This window comes from Hetaerina americana, unplaced genomic scaffold (assembly GCF_022747635.1).
Source record: "Hetaerina americana unplaced genomic scaffold, ioHetAmer1.1.p SCAF_60, whole genome shotgun sequence".
NCBI classification, from domain to species: domain Eukaryota; kingdom Metazoa; phylum Arthropoda; class Insecta; order Odonata; family Calopterygidae; genus Hetaerina; species Hetaerina americana.
The window spans coordinates 1,742,476-1,765,935 of NW_027287206.1; the positions used below are offsets into that span (position 1 = coordinate 1,742,476).

A 23,460-nucleotide genomic window follows, 5' to 3' on the forward strand; every position below is an offset into this window, starting at 1 on the left:
TGGCGACGCTTTGGCTGGGACGTGACGCGGTAAATGTCTCGCGGCTCGAGGGAGAGGTCTCTTTCGCCGTGTCCGCTGTCGTCGCGTGCACTTGGTTCACTGCGACGGGAAGGCGCAGCACCCGATGGGTGGGGGGGTGCGGTGCAGGGGGTGGACGCGAGGGGGTGAGCTGGCACTGGAAAGGGCCGCGGGAAATAGGAGCAGAGGGCGCCAGGAGACGGGGGAGCGGGGATGGGCCGCGACGGCTAAAAGGGAACGCGAGAGAGTGCACGGGGGGACGCGGGGGGGTTAGGGGAGGGGGTGCGGTCGGCTCTGCTCCTCTCCCGACGCCGTCCGTCCTCTCACACTCGCGCGGAACTCGCCCGGGGAAGCTGCTCCCCCCGCCTCTCCGCCCAGGGCCCGCCTCTCCGCAAGAGTCCCGCCCCCCTCTCCCCGCCGGAGCACCTCCCCCCACCCCACCCATGGCCTCCCTCCCGCCGGAACAGCCCGCGCACCTCCTCGACTGGCTCTACTCAACGCTGGCGGCGTCGGGCGCCCGGCTTCGGAGGCGTCCGTCGCCCTCCTCCGGCGGCCAGCCCTCGGCTGCCCGCCTGCAGGTGAGCACCCCCACCCCCCCTTTCCCCTTTCCATTTTCCCTTCCCTTACCTCTTCCCCGCCCACACCGACACTCTTTGCATTTGAATCATTTCGATGTGACAGATTTGTTTTCCGATCTCGCGCCCTGCTTAGTCTAGGGCGCGATTCCTGGCAATTCATTGGAGACAAGGAAATAATGGGTCTCTTTACCTCTTCAAGTGTGTTCTCAAAGGTTTTTTAATTTTTGTTCGAAATCAATTTTCGGGTGAACTTTCTGTGTGAAAATAAGGATAAGGTTTTCTTTCTTTCCACCACTTTCCGAATCACAAAAGGGATTAGAGCTGTTTTACCATTGATACAACTTTTTTTCTTGCTTGGTTTTGAATATTCCCAGGTGTATCAATGGCAACAATGTCAACAAAATTAGAATTCCAAATGAACAAGATGACGTGTTTCAGGGCCGACGTTTTCTCTGCACGCGCACAGGGTCTCGCGTCGCGTCCAGAGCAGTGAGGGAGTGCGTGCGTGCGTGCGCGACTTGCCCCGGGAATGAGATCGTCGTTTTGTCATCCGCTCGCCGCACTCCTGCTTCGCGGCGGTTTGAGCGGCCGGGCCATCACCGACGCTCCTTTCTTTGGCGGTGATGACCCTCGGGATTGCCATGTTTTCACGCTCAATGAAAACCCTCATAAGCTTTTGTACTCCCATTTTTTTCACCCATGAGGATTACGACTGTTAGGATGCCGCTTCGCCGCATATTCTGGAACCTGGCCGCGCTAGCGTCAATAGGAATAATTGGCGTTTATGATAGATCTTAATGGTGTGCTCGAGTATTTTTCATATCGGGTTAATTCCTGAATGAAAATACGTTATATATATCCGTATAAAGTTCCATTAAACAGATTCATTATGACCTCTGGAGTAATCTGCATGCCGTGAGGACCTGGAAACGAGATATATTTTTGATTGCCTTTGCGTTCTGCCAAGCTATTTTACTTGTGAACGTACTGACAAAACCCAGGGTACGTCTCGAGATTAGGCAAATACAAAATGACTAAGCCACAGACTAATTTGACTTGATAATTTTCTTTGTATTACTCACGCATGCTTTTCCGCATATTTGTTGCTAACTAATCCGTTTAATATTTAGAAAAATGTTATTAACAACTTAGTACTGGTGCAAAGTATGCGGGTAACTCTTTGACGCCAGTTCCCAAATCGTTGTTAGGCTTCGGAGCATTGTTGTTTTACCTATTTTTGAAATCTAAAATTAAGTGTCCTTGCTTCCTTCCCCAATTCGGTTTCCCGGCCTCCGCCGATGAAGGGACAGCTAGTCCCTTCAAGCGCATTGTGCTCCCCGTGCCCACAAAGCGTGCGCCGTGCCGCTTCAAATGCTCCGCGGAATGCTCCCTTTCTTCAGTAAATATAGAATTTCTTAGTCACGGCGCGTATACAGAAATTTTCTGCTGTGACCCGAAATATGTCACCCCCTCTTCCGGGGGCTGTGATTGAATGCGATTCGTCGGAGCGAGGAGGCTGCCGGACGCCCTCGCGAAGAAGAAGACGACACCGATTTAAACGCAGGGATTGTTATCCTCCGCACGGGAAACTAATCTAAGCATCTTCAGCCTAACTATGCCGCTTTCATCTGTGCTATTTATTTATGTTTTAAAATTTGAATATTTACTAAGATTTGGGAATCTTGAGATAAATTTGAAATCCATTATCATTTTTTCGTTACTCGTATTTTCCCTTTCCAGTAATGATTTCACTAAGTTTTTTAAGGTTAATGCGAGGCTTGGGGAGAATTTACAGTGTCATCGTGTGCGTATTTACCTTTTGCGGACGGACATTGATTGTTACCTATCATCTGGAAGTGTTTCTTGCATTTTGACGCTACTTTCAGGCATACACGTGTGGAATGAAAACTACGGACGTCATCAATACTGGTGCGCCAGTGTCTGCTTTCGGATAGGTGACGAGCTACTGTTGATATTTTTCCTTGAAAAAAGTCCACATGATAATTTCGAGCTTTCGCTGCACCTGTAGGCACCACAAAAATAATCTTTTATTTGTGCGAGTATTTATAGCGTCTGTTTTCATGTGTCTTGAAACAAATTTGAGCTGTACAAGGAATGTCGTCCATGTATTGAAGTGCATAGCATGAGTAGCGATTAAAATCTGTGGATTCTGTGGTGGTTCCGAAACGTTAGCGAGTCAACACATGGCATAATGTAGTTTGCACTCTGCAAACATTCTATCTCTTGGGCCAGTCCACAATTTTTCCCTCCTGATATTTTGCGTATGTTTGCTCGATGGAAGCTCAGCACTTTATATTAATAGTATCTCATCAAGTGCCTCCTGGGGGAATACTATCAAGATGTCCATCATCAAATTTCGTTTTGCTGGATTGTGTGCGCTCAATTCCTGGGAAATGCACCGCAGCAGATCTTGAGATATAAATAATTAGTTATTTATAACTTTTCAATTGGCCCAAGCCTCGCTTCACATCAGCTCTTTTTGTTTTCATTCAGATCTGTATCGCCCTCCTGTGTTATTCTAAATCTCTCAATTCAACCAATCACCTCTCTTAGTTGACATTACTTATCTTCGGTTTTCATAACTTAGATATTAATGGCAAAATCCCAAAAATATTCCTCTCCTTCTCGAGGATACTCCCTCGTTTCTCACTCCAAATTACTCGTAGTCTCCCATTTCTAATGCCAAAGGTTTTTAATGTTATCGGGGAAATATTTCCCCGGAATATTTCGTAGAGGTTCTTTGGAAATCCGCCAGTTTTGTGAAAAAATGATGCTATGAGAAGAAAGTAAGCGTGACGAGTATGTTGGACGGATCAGGTCGGGAGCCCCTTGATTCACGAAGATAGAAGGCAAGAAGATTTGAGACTTTTAGGACAGTAAAGGGCACCTGAGTTTTCTTGCAACCCCGAGGGAATGATTACGACCCCAATTTTAATTGGTAGATTCAATCACTGGGATAAAATAGGAGAGAAAAAGAGACCGTCATAGACAGATTCAAGTACTCGTTCTTTCCTCGAGAGATACACAGATATGACAGCATGAAACCCAAGATCCGTTTATTTATATTTAAATTTAAAGGACACTTATTATTGCACGGTGTATCATATTATTGCACGGCAGACATGTACGTACGTTTTATATGAGCAGATATATATTCATATACACGTATGAACTCATACTTTTGTCATGTAGCACCACCCGCCACACTCCCTCGCGGTGGCTTGCGAGGCACTGTGTAGATGTAGATGAAGTGTGTCCATAGGTCTAGGGATAGCGAGTTCCATTTATCTCCAGGTATGTCGAAGCGAACTTCGCAACTTCAACAAGGCAAAGTGGAAAGAAACCAGATGATCAAATGGTCGCTGATTCATGGAATTGTATGTTGTTTCTACTAGCCCTAGTTCCTCCCACTTATCTGTAAGCCCCTCGTTAAAATGTCACATATTGCCTTACATAGTTTGGAAACCATTTATAGGGTTTAACTTATTACACCAGCGGTGCACAACATTTTTTATCGACTGCACGATATATATCAAAATGGGGGTTGAATAAAAGCACCGAAAAATTTATAACAAGTATCACATAAATCATATTTTTCACGCTTCAAGGAAGACATATATTAAAAGGTGAAACCTTCATTTGAAATTTTAAAACTAAACATCGGTATTTTCTGACAGAAAAAAGTCGATGGAACCTTAGATGAGAGGTAAAAGAGAGAGAAACATATGGGTAAGAGGAAGTTAAGGAGGTAAGAAAAGTGAAGGAGAGCAAAGAAAGGGAGCAGAAATAGAAAAATACAAATAGAAAGTACAAATAACAAAAAGGTGAAGAGGAGAAAAATTCATATAGGGCACCAAACAAGCATGCATAAATATGAGTTCATGCATGCGTGTTAATATATGTTATCTCATATACGCGAACATGTGTACACATCAGTGGATGAAGACTTACATCATGCTATACATGTATTTTGTGTGGTTGACTAAATCAACAAATTTTGGTCTCAAAGTTAGAATATTTGGGTTTTTTGGGCTGTGAGCTGTACTTGTACTGTCTGTGACGGTGTCTATCTCCTTTATTTTATCTCGGTGGTCAAATCTGCCAATATAATTTGGGGCCAGAATAATTCCTTATGAGTCGAAAGAAAACTCGGCGGCCTTGTACCTCTCTAAAAGTCTATCGCCTTGCCTTCTCTCCGCGCCAATCAGTGGGATCTCAACCAAATCCTCCAACTTATCCGAGACAAAGCTCTAGTGTATCTCTTCATGGACCTAAATTCAAGAAGCATTACGAATTTTCTCTAAACCTTCTCCAAATCCTTAATTGCCCTTTGGCCTCATGCATCCCAAACACTTGCTACTTATTCCATGTATGGTCGGAGGAGGAAAAAAGTGAATGATGAGTAAGACCAAGAGGATAAGAATAAAAAATTAACGGGGAGTAAGGAAAGGAGAGGTGCAAGATCAAAATGAATACCAATAAACGGGTGTAGGAGGATAATATGTGGAGCACTCGTAATAAAGTGGAGGAAGAGTGGAATGGGTGAAGGAGAAATGAGAAGAGGAGAAATAGGGGAAAACTAAAGGAGAGGAAAAGTAAAGGCAAAATAAGATATGGAGAAGGTGGAAAAGTAATGAATTGCCAACAAATGGAGGAGGAGGAAACAATAATGAAAGCCTAAGGAAGTGAAGAGGTGGAGAAAAGTGAAGGGAAAGTAAGGAGTGGCGGAAGAGGAGAAAAAATGGCAGTTAAAGAAAGAATAGGAGGAAGTAGATAAGAGTTCGAGGGGATCGTCGGTACAGTCCGGAGAATGGTTGACGGGAGCCCTCCGTTCTTACCTAGAACTAATTTTGAAATATTATATAAACTGATTATCTTTTGTCCTGATAAGGGCTACATATAATCAGTGTATAAAAAAGATCCTAAATCCCCCTACCAATCCATGGCCCCTAATTAATATGAAGATGTATTTGTCCCTTGGCCTTCCTCGTGGGAACTTCCAATCTAATTCCCCTTCCACTTACAATTTCTTTGAAAACTCGTTGTCTCTCAAGGTGTGTCCAATTAATCTGGATCTTATTTTCCTAGAGGTCCTCCTTATGGCATTTCCATCTTCTTCTCTATATGCCTCTTCATTTCTTACCTTATATGCTCATTTAGTTTTCAGTATGTCTCCAGCACCAAGTTTTGAAGGCTTTCAATCTCCTCTGGTGTACTTTTCCAGTGGTCCATGTATTTGACCATGCAATGCCACACTCTGCATAAATGTTTTCACAAACTGCATACTTGTTTTGAGCCATATCTTCTTTGACCACATGCTTCTTTGCCTTTTCATCCTGAATGCATTCTTTGGTTGCGCTATTACGCATTTGTAGAGCTTTCATTCCAATGAACGGTTCTCCCGAGGCAGATAGATGCTTCAATTGTTCTCATTTCTCTCCTACTCGCTCAGAATTTTCGCTTTCCTCTTTCGTCAATCAGGATTTTCGTTTTTCTTTTTTTAAAATATTATATCCATCCATTACCTGATCCATTGTGATTGAGGTTTGCAAGTCTTCTCTAATTTCTACTATTATGGCGATATTATCCGTAGCTTAATGATTGTTTATTCCTTCTCTGTTCGCCCTAATTCCTTAGATGCCGATTAATTGTGCCTCCGTATTTGCTTCTTCTAAGTACACGGCACTGAGAGATTTGCATCCATGCTTAACCGCTCTATTTATCTTAGCTTCTATTATCCTTCTGTCTTTCATTTGCGTCGTGGCGACTTGATTCTTATACAGTTGATAGATTATTCTGTTCTCTTTGTGATCCATTGAAAGTTTTCTTAGTAGCTGGAACATCTTATTTTACACGACGCCGTCAAATACCTTCTCCAGGGTCCGCGAATGTTGTACAGTGGCTATTTGGCATCATTTTCTCGACCAGAATCAAGTCTGAGTGGCGACTCCCTCTTACCCCTGTATTTCCTGAATCGGAATTGGTTTTCGACAGTATGTCTTCAATGTTTGTTAAATCCGTCGACTTATTCCATCCTAGCTAGTATTTTGGATTCACGTATACTTGAAGCAATGCTCAAGATTCGATATTCCTCACATTCGTCGGATCTCGTTTTCTTTGCGTTGCAATCATTATAACTCTTCTCTAAGTCCACCGGTAGTCCTACAACTTCACAAATATCTTTGAATTTTCCAAAGAGGACGTGTTTAGCTTTCCGTTCGAGTGCTATGATGATTTCTCCGTCAATGTTTTCGGTTCTTGGCTTCTTTTTTCCTCTCCTATCCTTTCACTGCTTTGTCGCATTCGCTTCGGAGTCTGGGCCTGGGTCATCTTTGTCAGACTTCTCTCCTTCATTTATTACGTTTTTCTGTTTTTCACTTTCTTATTTAAACTCTCTTACCTGCTCAGATATCCAAGATTCCTGGGTTTCAGTTCTCTCGCGAGCAAAATTCTCCCCGGGTATCTTTGCAGTTGTCTTCTTCTGGTCATCTCTTCTTCAGTCTGGATTCTTATCTAGATCCGAATATTTCTTCAAGGTTTATGCTGAATATTTCGCTGGCATTTTCTTTCCCTTGGGTTTTTGGTATTCCATTTCATTTCATGCTTTACCCTATTTATTTATTTTTATTGCCTACGCCTTCCCTTGACAAATAGCCATTTATATCCGTCCCGGGGTAGCTCTTTCACCGTTTCACTAGACGCTCAAACCTCTCACCGAGCAAGGTGTATTCGATTTGATATTTGATTATCTCCCTCACCATCTTGCTATTTTGTCTATGTTGGTCAAATGGTGAGCGAAATTCACTTCCGAAAAAGAGAGCGAGAGAGAAATTCACTTCCATATCATTTTCGTAGCATAGCTCTAGCAGTCCCTCTTCTTGGCTTTTCATTTCCTCAGCCCAACCTGTTCTACGTTACTTCCGTATTTGCCTTCACCTGCGTTCTTCTCGCCCTCTTACTTCGCGGAGAACTTATTCCATTTGTTCATATACTTTTTCTATTTCTTTTTCTGTGAGGCCGAACGTAGGCATATACACCTGCACTATCATTTTGAACGTGGAGTCTACTTCTAACTTCATCGTCAGGATCCTCTCGTCTAGCTGCCAGCATGCTGTAACTCTTCTTCGCCAGTTCTTTTCAGTATAATTTCCTATCCTACTATAGCTGGTCTCTAACACCCCCCGCCACATGCCATTACAGCGAATTACGGAATATTGTGTGGATGTATCTTCTGGTCGTTTCCTGAGTATATGTATCACTGCGTCGCTTCGGAAGTCATTTGCCCAAGCCAATTTAATTTCTTTGACACGCTGAGTCTTTAACTAGCTCTCTCCTAGTCATTTCCACTCTTCTTTGCATTTACTAAATTGCCTGCAGCTCCCAGGGACTTAACGCTCCACGTTCATCTCTTTCATTTTCCCGTTCTGGCTCAGGTGCCTCTCCCGTTAATCCCCACCCGGAGATCCGAACGGTGGACTACTTTACCTCAGGAATATTTCACCGGGAGGAAGGCCATCTCGTCTTACTGTCTCGAAAGCTGTGTATCATCAAGGGAGTCTAATGCGGTGGTTTATCTTTGCCGACATTTACGTAGACTCCACTCTCGTCCGTAGTTGTGGCAGTTGCTGACGGAACGATCCTCTTTATCTGCGACGTCAATGCCGTTAGGGAACCTGCTGTGTCTCACCAGTGGTGAGGCATTCGTTGAATACACGGGAGCCAGTAGGAGATATTGTTCATGGTGTTTCGTTCTGAAAATTTCAGAAAAATATTCCTTTCAAAATCCTGTTAAAAAATCGCTCGAATATTTTTAATATGACCGGCAGTCGAAGCGGGGAACGTGAACTTCATATTCGGTCTCGCCCAGGACACTCTCGGGCATAAGGGCAACTACCCCCGAGGGAGTGGGTGATGGGGTGAAATATTAAATTAGAATAAAGGAAAAAATGAGGCGGGAAAGAAACGAAGTGAAGATAAGGAAGGGAAGAAAAAGTAGTTAAAAAATATAGGAGCAGGAGAAGAAATTTATAGGAGGTGAGGAAAACAGGAAATTCATAAACGAGGCAAACAGGAGGAATAAATGTAAGCATTGGTAAGAGAAAGAAGATAAGGAGAAAAAGTAAAGGATAGAAAAGAAAAGGAAGAAGAGGAAAATAATAGAGGTGAAAAAACTGAATATAAGGAGAATTTATAAATAAGAAAAGAAGGAGAAGGAAAAGTAAAGGGGTTAAAGAAATGCGGAGGATGAAAACATGCAATGGGTAGATCAAATAAAGATGAGGAAGTAAAAATATTAAAAAGAGAAAAAAGGCGGAAGAGAGGTATGAATGACGGGTACGTGTGAATGACGATGGAGGAAGAAAGGTAAAAACAGGCAAAGGAAGGAGAAGGCGACAAATTAATCGAAAGATTATTATAGGTAATCTACCGGTAAAAATAGGTTTTGGCTGGACAGAAGCTAGTAAATAATTCTCTTGTCTATTCCAACAAAACACCACCTAACTTCCTACAAGCCCCTCTTCATCTCTGTATTCTTCCTTCCTCCCTTCATCCCATCCAACATCTCAATCCTATTCCTGCCCCCTTCCTCGTTTGTCTAACGTTCTCCCCTCTTTCGCAGTCTTCAACATTCCATTGCCAATCAAAGGCTTTTTATTTATTTTTCCTGCCTCCTTAGGATTTCTACCAAAAATCCCCTCTCCTTCCCCACTATTCTCAGCACTTCCTCGTTTTTCTTCCTTTCTGTCCACTTCACCTTCTCCACACCCACATTGTAAAGCCTCCGATCGTCTATCCTCCTGCTTAAATGACCATGTTTCCGCGCCGTACATAACTACGCTCCATATCAAAGTTATTATGAGCCTTTTCTTAAAATCATTACTCAACTTCCCTGTCATCAGTTCTTTCCTCCTGAAAGCTCCATTGTCCAACGTGTCTCTTCTCCTTACATCTCTACTGCTTTGATTCTACCTTACGTTCCTATTATTCCAAATATGCGTTGAATAGCACCGTTGATAATGGGCAACCCTGCGTTACTCCTCTTCCTAACACTGCTCATCCGGACTCTCCATTCTACACTCGCACCGGAGCAGTCTGAGACATGTACAGGTTGCTGATTAGCCTCCTATCCCTAAAATCTATTTCAATTTTCTGCTACATATCCATTAGTTTTCCCCAATTAATTTTATCAAAGGCCTTTTTTTAAATCTACAAAACAGGCAAATTAATTCTGATTGTATTCTATTATCCTCTGTATTAGTGACCTCATTACTGCAATGACATGGCACGTGCCTTTCCCCTTCTTGAATCCAAACCGTTCATCCCCTAAGTAATCATTTTTCCGTGCTCTCTATCTTTTTGTTGATTGTCCTGAGAACAACTTCAGCTGCGTGGGAAATCATACTAATTGTTCTGTTTTTCTCACATGATGTAGCCTTTACCTTTTTTTGGAATAGGAACTAACACTCATCCCACAAATCTTCCGTCAAAATTCCTTACTCAAATATTCAAAGAATCAGTCCTTATAGTCTCTTCTTACTACATTTTCCTAAACCATTTAGTAGTTCCAGAGGAATATTGTCTACCCCCCCGGCCTTATTTGATTTCATCTCCCTTAATGTCCTTCCTTTCTCATCGTCGAGTATGTCTGGACTTAAGCTATATTCATCTGCGTCATATTCCTTTTCTGCGTCTAGCCTTGTTGGCCCAAGTTCTTCACCATACAGTGCTTCTATATATTCCTTCCGTCTCTCTAGGATCTTTTCTGTGTCAATTATTTATGCTACCCGACTTATCTCTGACTGCTAGCACCGATCTTTCTGTCATACTTCCCGATAGTGGTTTAACCTTGCTGTTTAGCGCACCATTTTCACCTTTCCTCTGCAAACTCTCCATATCCTCGCAATGCGTCTTCCACTCTGCTTCTTTTGCTTTATTCGCTACCCGTCACAATTCATTTTTAAAATCTTTGTTGTAATTTCTGCCTAATTCTGTGTTTACATTCTTCCATTTCCTTATCTCATCTATCTTTCTGATCATCTCATCCGTGATCCACGGTACTAAGCTCCTTTCTCACTCATCTAATGACTTTCTCTATATCCTGCTGATACCACTTCCTTTTCAATCCAGTTGATGCTTTTTCATTACATTTCCTAACACGCCTTATCATTTTGAATCGGACGGTAAACTCCATGAGCATTAAATTGTGATTTAAGTCCGCCTCCACTCCCGGGAAACCGTGCGATTTGATCACGCTGTTTCTAAATCTGTGCCTAACAATAATGTAACCTAACTGTTACCTTTCTGAGCAATCTGGCATTTTCCATATATACCTACACCTTTTGTGGATGCTAAATCACTATCGACTTCTTCCTCTTAATGATTTCAAGTAGACCTGAACTACAGGGTTCGTCCGGAAAATAAGTGTATTGACTCCTGGGCTGGGCGCGCCGCTCCAGGCGCGCCCAGCACCGCTCTGACGGGTTGCGATTGGAGGGGGGTATGTTGGCAAGCGACGCTGAAAAAGGCAGTCGGCTCTGAGCTGTGGTGTAGTGAGGAGCTCTGTTAACGCGAACCTCCACGCTTCGACCCACGTCACGGAAGGCGATGTCGAAGTTTTTGGAGCAGCGTTATTCCATCAAATTTGCGGTAAAGCTTGGGAAATCGTCTACCGAAACTGCCGGTATGATTAACCAGGCTTACGGGGAGTCAGTCATGTCCAGAAACATGATCTTTCGGTGGCACAAGATGTTCGTGGAGGGCAGAGAAGAGGTCGACGACGAGTCTTCGAGAGGTTCCCGATGATGCCTTCGCGGGAGCGTTCCAGGAATGGGAACGCCGCTGGAACAAGTGTATCGACTCACAAGGGTCCTATTTTGAGGAATATTAGCTTAAGATATGTAAAAGTGTGATAAATTTTTTTTCCTGAGCTCAGTACACTTATTTTCCGGACGAACCCTGTGTGACCAAGTTCTTCGGTTCTGCATTTATTTCTACTACTAACATTCTATTCGTTGTTAGTTCTATATTAGCTATACTTCTCACATTTTAATTCAATAATATTTCAGCTCCTGGCTGGCTTTCGTCCTACCGCTCTATATTACTCCATAACTATCACTACGGTAATTCCCGCCATCCGTTTATCTCACCTCGCATAGACTTAAAATACCCATATTTCCTCTTACCTTCTCACACTTAATAGCCATTGATTTTCCCATCCTCGACATTATCCTTGGATTCCAAGTTCCTCTTGAAACTAAATCGGTAGTCTTCTTCTGCGTCTTCTGTATTGCTGCTGTCGCTTTTTATTTGCAAGTGTTTCGTGAGATGACGACTGAGGAAGTCTTGCCTCTCCCGCTGCCGGGCATGACACATGGCCGATTGAACCGAGTCCCGTATTTCCCAGGATTGATTTTCCCTTTACTGTCCATGATAACATCTTGGAAAAAATAATTGAGGTGGTGTCCCGTTGCCTTCCTCAATAGTGTTTTTAATGTCACGCCATCACTCAATGGCCGTCCCACTGGGGTCACACGCCTATGCAGCCGCCCCACTGAGGAACAGGCGCTGCGTGGACTATCTTTCGTCTGACTCCTAACCTTTGACCTATCTGACATAGGCGACCCTACCAGGAGCAATTATTATTACTCTCGCCAGCTCAGCTCTAGGGGTCATCGGAAAGCACAAGCTGTTCTACCACGTCAAGGTTGTAGTCCCAGAGGGGGAATCGAAAGATAAGAACCAGAAAATTCGGAGAAAACGCGAGGGAGGCAAACAAAGGGAGGAAGAGGATGAATGTTAGGGGGAAGAAAGAAGCGGATGAGGGAAAGTGATAAAATTTAGATTATGGAAAATAGATGATAGCTCTAAAATGAAGGGGATAGAAAATTTGTAGGAAGGACATTAGGATTTGAGAAGTGATTAAAAAAAATATGGAAAAACTAAGATGGGGTGGGGAGGTTGAAAATTTAAATAAGTTTAATTACAGGGTCTCGTTCTGCACCACCTTAAATGTATTAAAATGTTAAGGCAAAGCTAGCTACGTCGGGGAGACGAAGAGAAATTTTTCCACCCGATTAAATAAATATAAGGTGTGCACTATCCTAGGCCAATGATCGCGAAATACAGGGTCGCACCCAAAAGTGGCAGGACTGATTTTTTTACAAGAATTTTATTGACGATATACTTACATCGACTTAATAATCTTCAAAGTATGCTCCTTGAGCTGCTACACACTTAATATAACGTTGCTCCCATTCCCCGTACGCCCGCTGGAAATTTTCTTTGGGGATGCCGTTGATGACCCTCGTCGAAGCCTCTTGAACGGCCTTTATCGAGTCAAAACGTCGTCCCTTGAGCTGTCTTTTCATCAGGGGGAAGAAGAAGAAGTCCGGTGGTGCCAGATCGGGAGCATTCCTCTCGGTGCAAATTGGCTAACACTTCTTCGGAAATGCGCACACGCGTTGCCTGTTGGTCGACACTCAGAATTTTCGGCACCATCTTGGCGCACACCTTGCGCATGGCCAAATCCTGTGAAATAATGCGTTGGACGTTGGATGCAGACAGACCCAACTGGTCTGCAATTTCTTCACTGGTTAAGTATCGGTCTGTGTTCAGCAGTGTCCTCACTCTGTCCACATTCGTGTCGGTTCTTGCCGTCGACGGCCGTCCGGAGCGATGGTCGTCTTCACCTCCCTACCCTGTTTAAACAACTTGTGCCACTCAAATACTGTGGAACGGCTTGAGGCAGTGTCCCCATAAGCCTGCTTGATCATATCGAGGGTCTCAGTTTCCGTCTTCCCGAGTTTCGCACAAAACTTCACGGAATAACGTTTCTCTAAATTCAGATTCATTTTGTTTTTCGACGCGGACAAAAAACTTGCTTCACTAAAACGGTGCCCTCACTCAACGACAGCCCGCAGGTTGGTGTCGGTCTGTTGCTAAGAGCCCCCTCCACCTTACCCTGCCAGGCAGACCCCCCTCCACCGCTCCGTTCGCCCCAGAGAAAATCAGTCCTACCACTTTTGGGTGCGACCCTGTATATGTTAGTGAATATATCTCAACATCATCACCATCAGTATTTTAATTATAAGATTTGTTTATTGCAACTCTCCATTCTTACCTCGTTAGTGTTAATTCCTTCACCCTCTGATAAGTTCCCTATTTTACGTCCTTTATAATTTGCCCTATCTACTTGTCTCTTGGCTTTCCTCGCGAGTTATTTCCTTCAAATTTTCCTTCTATTATGTTTCTTACTAATCCATTGCGCCTCAAGGTATGTCCAATCCATCTTCCAGTTCTTCTTTGCCGTAGAGCTCTCCATATGGTCCTTTCCTCTTCTGATCTTCTATATACTTCATCGTTCCTCAATTTGCCTGTCCATTTAATCTTCAGCATTCCCCTCCAGCACCATGTTTCAAATGCTTCTATTCTTCGTTGGTCCACTTTGGCAATATTCCCTCTCTCCGATCCTTAGAGTACCATGCTCCACACGACGTTTTTGACGAACTGCTTCATTTTTGTACCTGATGATGACGCTTGAGCGTTGAAACCGGTTGTACGCTAATAAAGGACAGTGGAAAGTTACTTTGTATTCTTAATTTCATTAACTGCTTCCTTGTTTGCAATCTTAATTATTTTAATACAGTAGTAGCCTCTTCTCTATGAACGCCTTCTTTGTTTGGACTATTCTTCGCTTTATGTCGGTCGAGCTTCTACCATCCCAAGTTATACTGGTGCCCAAGTAGATGAAGGATTCCACTTGCTCCAGTTTCACTCCTCGAATTGTGATATCAGTATTCAACTTCTTTCTTCCACACACAAGGGTTTTCGTTTTATTCTTGTTGATGCGCATATTATATTCCTCCAGTTCCTGGTCCATAGAATTCAGGTCCCCTCGCGTCTCTGCTACTACTGCAATGTCGTCTGCGAACCGCAGCATGTCAATTTCTTCGCCATTCACCTTGACTCCTTTGATTCCCTATTCTTGTGCTTCCTTTATTGCCCGTTATAGATATACGTTGAATAGTGCAGGCGAGAGGTTGCATGCTTGTGTCCTTGAATCCTTGTCGAACTCTGTTTCTTTTGGTTTCTATTTTCTATGGGTTAAATGGAAGAAGGGACCATTTGGTCTCAATTTCGCCCAAATAAAGACCACTATCTATCTATTTTCCTTCCGTTTTTCATTTGCATGGTTGTTACCTGATTCTTGTAGAGGCGATGGATTATTCTTCTGTCGCTGCAGCCCATTCAAAACGATCCTAGTATCTTGAACATTTTGTTTCATACAACATTGTCGAAGGCCTTCTCCAAGTCCACGGATGGCACATAGAATGGCTTGTTTACATGGATCAATTTTTCGGCCAGTAACCTCAAGCTGAGTATTGCCTCTCTTGCTCCTTGGTTTTTCCTGAATCCGATTGGTTTTCGGAGAGGCTTTCTTCTACTTTTCCTTCTATTCGTCGGCTAATTATCCGAGTAGGTATTTTGGATGCGTGAGAAGTCAGGCTCAATGTTCTGTGTTCTTCACATTTATCTGTTCCAGGTTTCTTCGGTATTGGAATCATTAAAATCTTATCTAAGTCCTCAGGTAGTCTTCCACTGTCGTAGATATCTTTCATTATTTCAAATAGGGCATCATTTGCATTGGCCCCGAGTGCTTTCATAATTTCTCCGTTTATTTTATTAACTCCCGGTGCCTTGTTGTTCTTCAGGTCTTTCACGACTCGGTCGAATTCACTTCTCAGTATCTCCGGGCCCCATTCGTCTTCTTCTATCACATTTTCTTCTTTCAGTAAGTCACCCGCAAGTGGCTCGGGCCCTTGATAAAGATCTTCTATGTATTCCTTCCATCTCTTCCCTATGTCTTCATCAACGGTCAGTATCTTCCCATTAGCATCTCGGACGTTGTGGGATTTTGTTTTTCTGACTCCGATTTGTGCCTTCAACCAGTTTATAAGCAGTCTCACTGGTTCCCTTCTTTACGTTGTCATTGATTTCCTCGCAGCAGCTTTCTATTCACTCTTCCTTGGCCTTCTTGCACTATCGTATGACTTGGTTCCGCAACTTCTTGTAAAGGGCATCCTCAGTTTCATTTCCTGGATTCTTGTATTTTATTCTTTCCTCTATGAGGTATCTTATTTGAGATGTTATCCATGGACGTTTGGTTGGCGCCGTCCTACAAACGAGTTGTTCATCTGCTACTTCGGTTATGATATTCTTCATTTCCTTCCATCGTCCTTCTATGGTAGTCGCTTTAATTACTTCTATTTTTCTTTCAATGGTCGAGGTAAACTTTTCTCTTGCCTGCTTTTCCTCCAGCATTTTTGTGTTCCATCTGGGTTCCCGTGTCACTTTCTTAATTTTCTTGTATCTTGATCACACCTGCGAACTTATTTTGCTAGAATTAGGCGCACCAAAAATGGTAGAAACTCAAACAAATAATTGAAAGTTGAACAAAAAGCGAAAAACACCCCTCTCTTTCATGGCATGCAGCTCACTTCCAATTCCGTTCCCTCCTGTCTGTTCCATTACTGTTAAAAACTTCCTTAAGAGTACACGGCACACGGCAAACTATCACTGGGGGGTGTAGTAGGGGGTGATTCCACACTAAGCATACAACATCAAAGTTACGTTTTGCCTTGTTGTAAGTTACTAGTAAATATGTCAAACTATTGAAATGAAATGTGTGGTGTAATATACAGATACAATCACCACGAGATCTAAGTGTGAAATACTTCTCCAAACTCGCGAAACGAGCTGCTAGTAAGCGGAAAAAGTGTAAAATACGAGTGTTAGATCTAGTTATGATAACACTTTCACTAAACAATACTATATTCCTCTAGCGCAGTCGCTTGCAGTTATTCTGATGCATTGTGGTTCGCGGGAAAAATGATAATCTATCGCTCTACGCTTGAACGCAGTAATCTTATATTCAACATCTCTGCTACCGTAGTTCCGATGAGGCTAGGAACAGATTTTTAGAATAATTTGTAAATGTTTCCAATTCATGCAATATATTTAATTTCCATTGAATTCTCTCTCCGTCAGTGATTCCCAACAATTCTTCTAATAATCTTGATATACTACGTTTTTCATGACATCGTATCACACATCTAGCTCTTTTACACTTTACATGATCTAATTTGTCAATCAATTCAACTTAATGAAAGTCCCATATTTTTTAAGGTAATCTACCGGTTAAGGTAGGTTTTCGATGGGCCCAACTACCAAATAACAATCTCTTAACAAAACACAATACAGCATCCTACTCTACCACAAGTCCATATTAATCTCTGAGTGCTTCCATCCTCCCTTCATCCCGTCCAACATCCCTATCCTATTTCTGCCCTTACCTCGTTTACCTAACATTCTCCCCTGTATTACATTCTTCAAAATCCAATTTCCGATCAATATGCTTTTCGTCAATTTTTCCTACCTCCTCATGATTTCTCCAACAATCCTCTCTCCTCGCCCACCGTACCCAGCACTTCTTCGTTTTTCTTTTCGTCCATTTCACCTTCTCCACACCTACCTTTCAAAAGCCTCCAATCTACGTCTATTTTCCTGCTTGAGTGACCATGTTTCCGCGCCGTACATAACTACGCTCCATTTCAAAGTTTTCACGAGCCTTTTCTTAATATCCTTAGTCAAAGCCCCTGCCATCGATTTCCTCCTCCTTGTGAAATTCTCTTTCCCAAGTGCAATTCTTCTCCTTACGTCCCTCCTACTTTGACCATTCTGGTCCAAAACACTTCCGAGATACGTTAATTGTTCCACCTACTCCAGTTTTTGCCCTGCTATTTTAATGTTAACCTTGGCATTTCTCTTTCTGGATAATCGCATAACCTTTTTTTAATTTATATTGATTCTCATCCCATATTTATCGCACTGAATTTCCAATTCCCTCAGCAATGCTTGCTACCTCTTGGCTGACTGACAAACGAAAGCTTGGTCATCAGCAAACCTAACTGATTTTAAGAATAGCCCGTTTCATTCCTACCTCCAGTTTTTCGCATGCCTCTTTAATCATTTCCTCCACATATGCGTTGAACAGCACCGGTGATAATGGGCAACCCTGCCTTACACCTCTTCCTGACAATGCCCATCCGGACTCTCCGTTCCCCGCGCGCACTTGATCAGTCTGAGACATGTACGTGCAGGTTGCGGATTAGCCTCCTGCGAGGGTCCCATATGCTAGCAGCATATTCTTAATGAAGGATAGCGAAAGATGTTATCGCTCTATAATCCCCTCGCCACATTTCCCCAATATTATTTTTTAAATCTTACTTTCTTGCTAGCTCGCCCACGCATTTCCTATGCATGTTTCTCTCAAATCGTGGGGAAGGGTAAACTCAGTAATTAAATGAGTCAACAATTCCTGTATTTTAATGTGGTAAATTTTAGGGAAAGAAATACTCTTAAAAATGCATCTCTACACATTTATTCAAGCATAATTACCATGCGTTATTCCAAGCTCTTCAATGCAGTAATGCTATCTCTAAAGCCACTTTATCCGCGGGACTACGGATATTTCTCAAAACAATTGCGTCGGAGTGAAATATATAAAGTTATTATGAACGGCGTTAATGTTTTTTACGTAAAGATGGAATACAGGGGTTTCGAAGACAGTATCTTGGGGCACACCTGATCGTGAAATCAACTTCATTAGATGTAACACCATCTATGACTAACATTTGTACGGTTTCTTTGTTACATTTAAGAAGAATTAAATCCAGCCTAAGATATTTTTATTTATGCCGTGGGCTACTAGTTTTGTGAGTAGCTTGCTATGATACACATTATCGCAAAGTTTTTTTTGTAGTATTAGGAAACCGAGCCTACTGGAGCGTTAGTTTTCCCCGAATCCAAATCATCATGAACAAAAAGTACAAGTTTTGTATCGCAGAACATACCCTTGCCAATACAGTGCTGATTCTTCTTTAGTAAGTCCTGGCTATCGTGATGCCTCACTGTCGAACTTAAGCTTATTTCTTCATCTATAACTAAGGAACGCAAACGGCCGAAAGTGCTTGTGCCGGGAAGGGGGAGGGTGTTAGATCACCATCCATGCGTGCATTTGAATGATCAAATGAGGCCGTGTGGGTGGACAACATTCCCGAGGAACTCCTTAAAGGTTTATGAAATACTTTAAATTTGACATATACACTTTAGACTAATGCGCTTTATAGGCTTACGCTCTTCTCGTAGCAATTTTGAACACATCTGGTGGATTTTCTCTGAATCTTCTCCAATTCCTTAATTAACTTCTTTCCCGTGAGTGCCAAATACTTGCCGCGTATTCCAAATGTGGCCTAAATAAAGCGTAGTACATAAATACCTGGCTTCAATCGCTCGCTAGCAGCCCAAGATCTGCTGATGTCCGATTTTCTTCGTAATAAAATAACTTAAGGCTTTTGCCCTTTTTACACAATAATTCCTAAATTTGTGTATTAATTTCTCGTGGATATTCCAGCCTAAGGCTTTGTTGATACCTAAAACATACAACATTCATTTTTGTATCCTTTCCCGTAATTTCAGGATATCATGTATAAAAAATAACCAACTTTATTCGCAAGACATGATTTCCTTAAACTCGTGCCGTTTATGTTATTATACCTAACCGATCTACCGATCAACCAACCTACTGTTGACAAGGGCCATTGTATTCCGAACAATGATAAGATTTAAGGTTTTACAGGATACTGATTTTAATGTGTTCGGTTTGTTAAACCAGTGCAACCTGCCACTGTTTTTGTCAAAGGTGATGACTAGTGCGAGCTACCAATTGCGAGGTAACTTGTTTAAAAACGGAAACTATAATGGCTTAAAATATGTACTTGTATGTATTACGGAGTTCATCGGCTAATTTTCAGAGATTTGGCAAACATCGAAAACCGAGGATACGTAGAATCACATCAGCGCCATCACATACTCAGCAGTCAACATCCTAAGTAAATTTATAAAAGGTAATACGTACCCTATATGGTAAAACACGGAAGTTAAGAAAATCGTTAAGGCGTCATGGGATATGTCACGTCCAAATGAAAAATTTACGGAATTATGTTTTCTATTGACGAATGGAATGAGATCAATCAGAATTGTCGGAAGGGTTGGCACATTTAAAAAAAGGGCTGAAACTTTAAACGAGAACTGGAAATTGTTTTGGTCATTTGCCAAGGAGATTTATGGATTCTTTGCATAAAAATTAACTCCGGGGAGTAACGAAAACTTATTTGTCGACGACGCAGTGGTTAATAGAGACACCCGTCGTCCTTAGGATAAAATATTAATGATAGAGGACCTTTATGCAATGCAGCACTGGCGCTACACAATGCATTGAACTTGCATTCAACTTAAAAAATTGCGAAGTGAAGAATTTTTGGAATAGGAGTACTTCCATCCCGAACTCTTACTGCATCAAAAATACTGAAATAGGAGTGTAGACTCGATTTAATATTTGAACGTTACCTTCACTCAAGATGTAATTGAGTGAAATATATTCTGGGAATATGTGGATAAGCTAGAAAAAAAAATTGATATAAAAATATTGGTAGAATATGAAAAGAAGCCTGAAGAGAAAATATATTTTTGTAAGTTAAACCTCATTTAGAATATGCTGCTAGCACAATGCATGAGGTCCTCATGGAACTGGATTGATTGCCGAATAAGATCCATGTAGCATGGAAAAGTAGACCTGTAAAACGTTGCCATGATAGAGTTAGTAACCTATCTAGAATATTAGAAGACCTAGGTTGAGAATCACTCGCGGGGCTAGAGTAAAATTACAGATTAAATCTCTTGCACTAATGGGAAACAGGCATGTTTAGCGGCTATGTTGAAATTGCATTATTAGCACTACAACAGGAGAGATCATGGCAAAAAGATTAGGGAGATTAAGTGTAAAACCGTCAGATTTTTACAGGTAATTTTTCCCACGACCGATAAGAAAGTAGACCAGCGAGATTATAGATGGAGAGAGAATGACGTATGACGTAGATAACGATAGCTTAGGTCCAGGCTTATTCGATGGCGGAATAGAAAGTGCATTGAGGGAATTCAAATCAAATAAAGCTAAGGGTCTAGACAAAATTCCAGTGGAACTGCCTAAAAGTTTAGGAAAGAGCGGGAGTAAGAGATTTTATGGACCACTTCCTAACATTTATTGGGGAGGAATCTGGCCGGCCACATTCGGTTTGTATCTGCTATGGTCCATGCATAAATATATAAAAATGTACATGAATATATATTATTACATATGTATATATACATACATACATATACATACATACATATACATACACTCAAATACGAAGGTAAACTGAAAACTATTGCACACAAGCTTGTAGACCGCAAAAAATGACCTGCAGAAGCACTCCTGGTGGAATGTGGAAGTAACATTCCCTCTCGACATGCATGTTCAGGTTTGAGGTAATTTCATTCATCCAGTGTATTTCGAGAAGCGGAAGTATGGAGACGTGCTCTAGTGCTATGTCAACGCGAGTTGAACAGCGTGCTGTGATCGAATTTTTAACTGCTGAAAAATTGACCCCCACTGAAATTCATCGTCATTTAAAGGCTGTTTATGGCGACGATGCTGCTGATAGGTCTACTTTAACTCGATGGGCAGCAAAATTTCGTGGTTGCGGGCCTGGAAAATCCATAATTCTTGATTAAACACGCAGCGGACGTCCGATTACTGCCACAGACGATAAACATCGCAAAATCGGCGAAGATTTGATTTAAAAAGACTGAGGAATCATTCAAAAGTGTATCGCAAACCACTTTGGAATATCCAAGGAAGACGTTTGCCGCGTTAGAGGCAGCCTGGCGCCAATAATCTTGCAACATGACAACGCTCGTCAACACACCTCGCGCGCAACTGGAGAGGCTCTGCAAGACCTGAAATTTGAACCGATTCCACACCACCGTATTGCCCCGATATTTTTCCTCAACTCAAGAGACACCTCAAGGGTAATCATTACACCTCGGACGATGAAGTGAAGGCAGCTGTCAATTCCTAGATTGGAGAAAAGTCGGAAGAGTTTTTCAGTGACGGAATGAAAAAACGTGTTGCACGTTGGAAGAAATGTGTTAGCCTTAACGGTGAATATGTGGAAAAATAAATATATGATGTTGAAACTTAAGAATTGTACTTTAATGCATGTACTTTTTGCCCGATCTTGCTATTTGTTTTTGTTCGCGTTCTACAAGCATGTGTGCATTACTTTTGAGCCTACCCTCGAATGTATGCGATATATATAGTATATATATATATATATATATATATATATATATATATATATATATGTATATATATATATATATCTGTGCGTGTGTGTGTATAAACATATATATACATATATATACATATATATATATTTATATATATATATATTTATATATATATATATACATACACAGGTATATGAAAAACACGTGTAGTCCAGGGGGTAGAGTGCTGGACTGCTGACCGGAGGGTCCCGGGTTCAATTCCCGGGAGAGGAACTCTGGGCACCTAAAGCTCCACCCAAGCCAAAGTGATTTTTCGGGTACCAGGTCTTCCTGGGAAACCATAATCGGCACAGGGAAAGGAACTGGCCCCCCTACCCTTATGTGTGAATTTCACACGCCGTATAGGGCTTAATACTGGGTGAACTCTACCATCACCTACTAAACCGACCTTCGGGTTGATTACTGTGTTTATGGTTTATGGTATATACACATACGGACGGGAGCTGTGGAGTATCGGGGAGAAGGTGCAGAGTATGTTGGGAAGGGAATAAAAGATGGCGGTTAAGGGCGGGAATTTTAAAAGATCGGAAAGCTAATATACCTGTATATGCGGATTTGCGAGTTCTCACCTCTATATTGGTGGCTGAATCGGGTAGGGATTCTAGGATGGTTAGGGAGAAACACTGGTTGAAGGAAAGGTTGTGGAACTTTGTGTGTCAAGGGATAGGAAGAGGAGGGAGAGAGGCAGAATTACAGAAGTAGCGGTGATTATCCATTCGTTGGATAAAGGGTAATGCATTCGCCTATGTAAAATGAAGTGCATTGTTGGAGTATCAAAAGATAGATGACGTTTTTCGAGAGGCAATTAGCTTAGGAGTGAGGTGAGGGGGCAACGAGGGGCTGTGGGGAGAAGGGAGCAGATCTGAAAAGCAGACATGCTTTACATCGGGGGTGGTTACAAGTATAGGAAATAGGAGGAAATTTGTCGGGGGGGCGCCAAATGGTTTGGTGGATCTCAGAAGGTTTTTGAGATTGGCGGGTCGTCTGTATGCGAGAGAGGGACATTGGGGCAGTAAGGATGAGGTAGTATCATTGTCGCATAAAATAGGAAATAGTCCTTTAAGAAAGGTTTTTAGTCTATGGGATCTGGGGAAATACGAGTAGGTGTTGCAAAGGTTGAGTCCTGCGTCAGATGTAGGGTTGTTTTTCTGTGGTGTCTGCGGTCGGGTGGAGCGGTGGATTTTATTCTGTAGGAGCTTTTCTGGGTAACCGCGTTTTTGACGTGAATGGTGTAGATTGTAGAGGTATTTGTTGAGGGTGGCTGTGGTGTTGCAAATCCGGTGCCCGCAGATAGAGAGAGAGAGAGAGCTAGCAATTGATCGTTTGGCGTGAGAAGGGTGACAGCTGGTGAGTTGTAGATATTGCTGATGGTTAGTGGGTCTTTGTCAAGAAAGGTAATGTTGGAGTCTGAACTGGAAGAAGTGAATTTAACTGTGAAAGAAGAATTTGAGGCCAATTAGGAATTATTGAGGGACTCAGAGCCGTGTGCCCAGAAAATAAAAATGGAGTCTATGTAGACAACCCAGAAAAGAGGTTGGAAAGGTTCCTGTGA

At 42.2% G+C, this 23,460-nt stretch overlaps 1 protein-coding gene across 1 annotated transcript in view; it reads left to right on the forward strand.

Moving 5' to 3' along the window:
• Nucleotides 1–458: 458 nt before the first annotated feature.
• LOC139695601 (zinc finger CCHC domain-containing protein 24-like) overlaps nt 459–23,460 on the forward strand; it is a 65,554-nt gene continuing 42,552 nt past the window's right edge. The window contains exon 1 of the mRNA XM_071594401.1: nt 459–596. Coding sequence (XP_071450502.1) covers nt 462–596 — 135 coding nt within the window. The 5' untranslated portion in view covers nt 459–461. The remainder of the gene's footprint in view (nt 597–23,460) is intronic.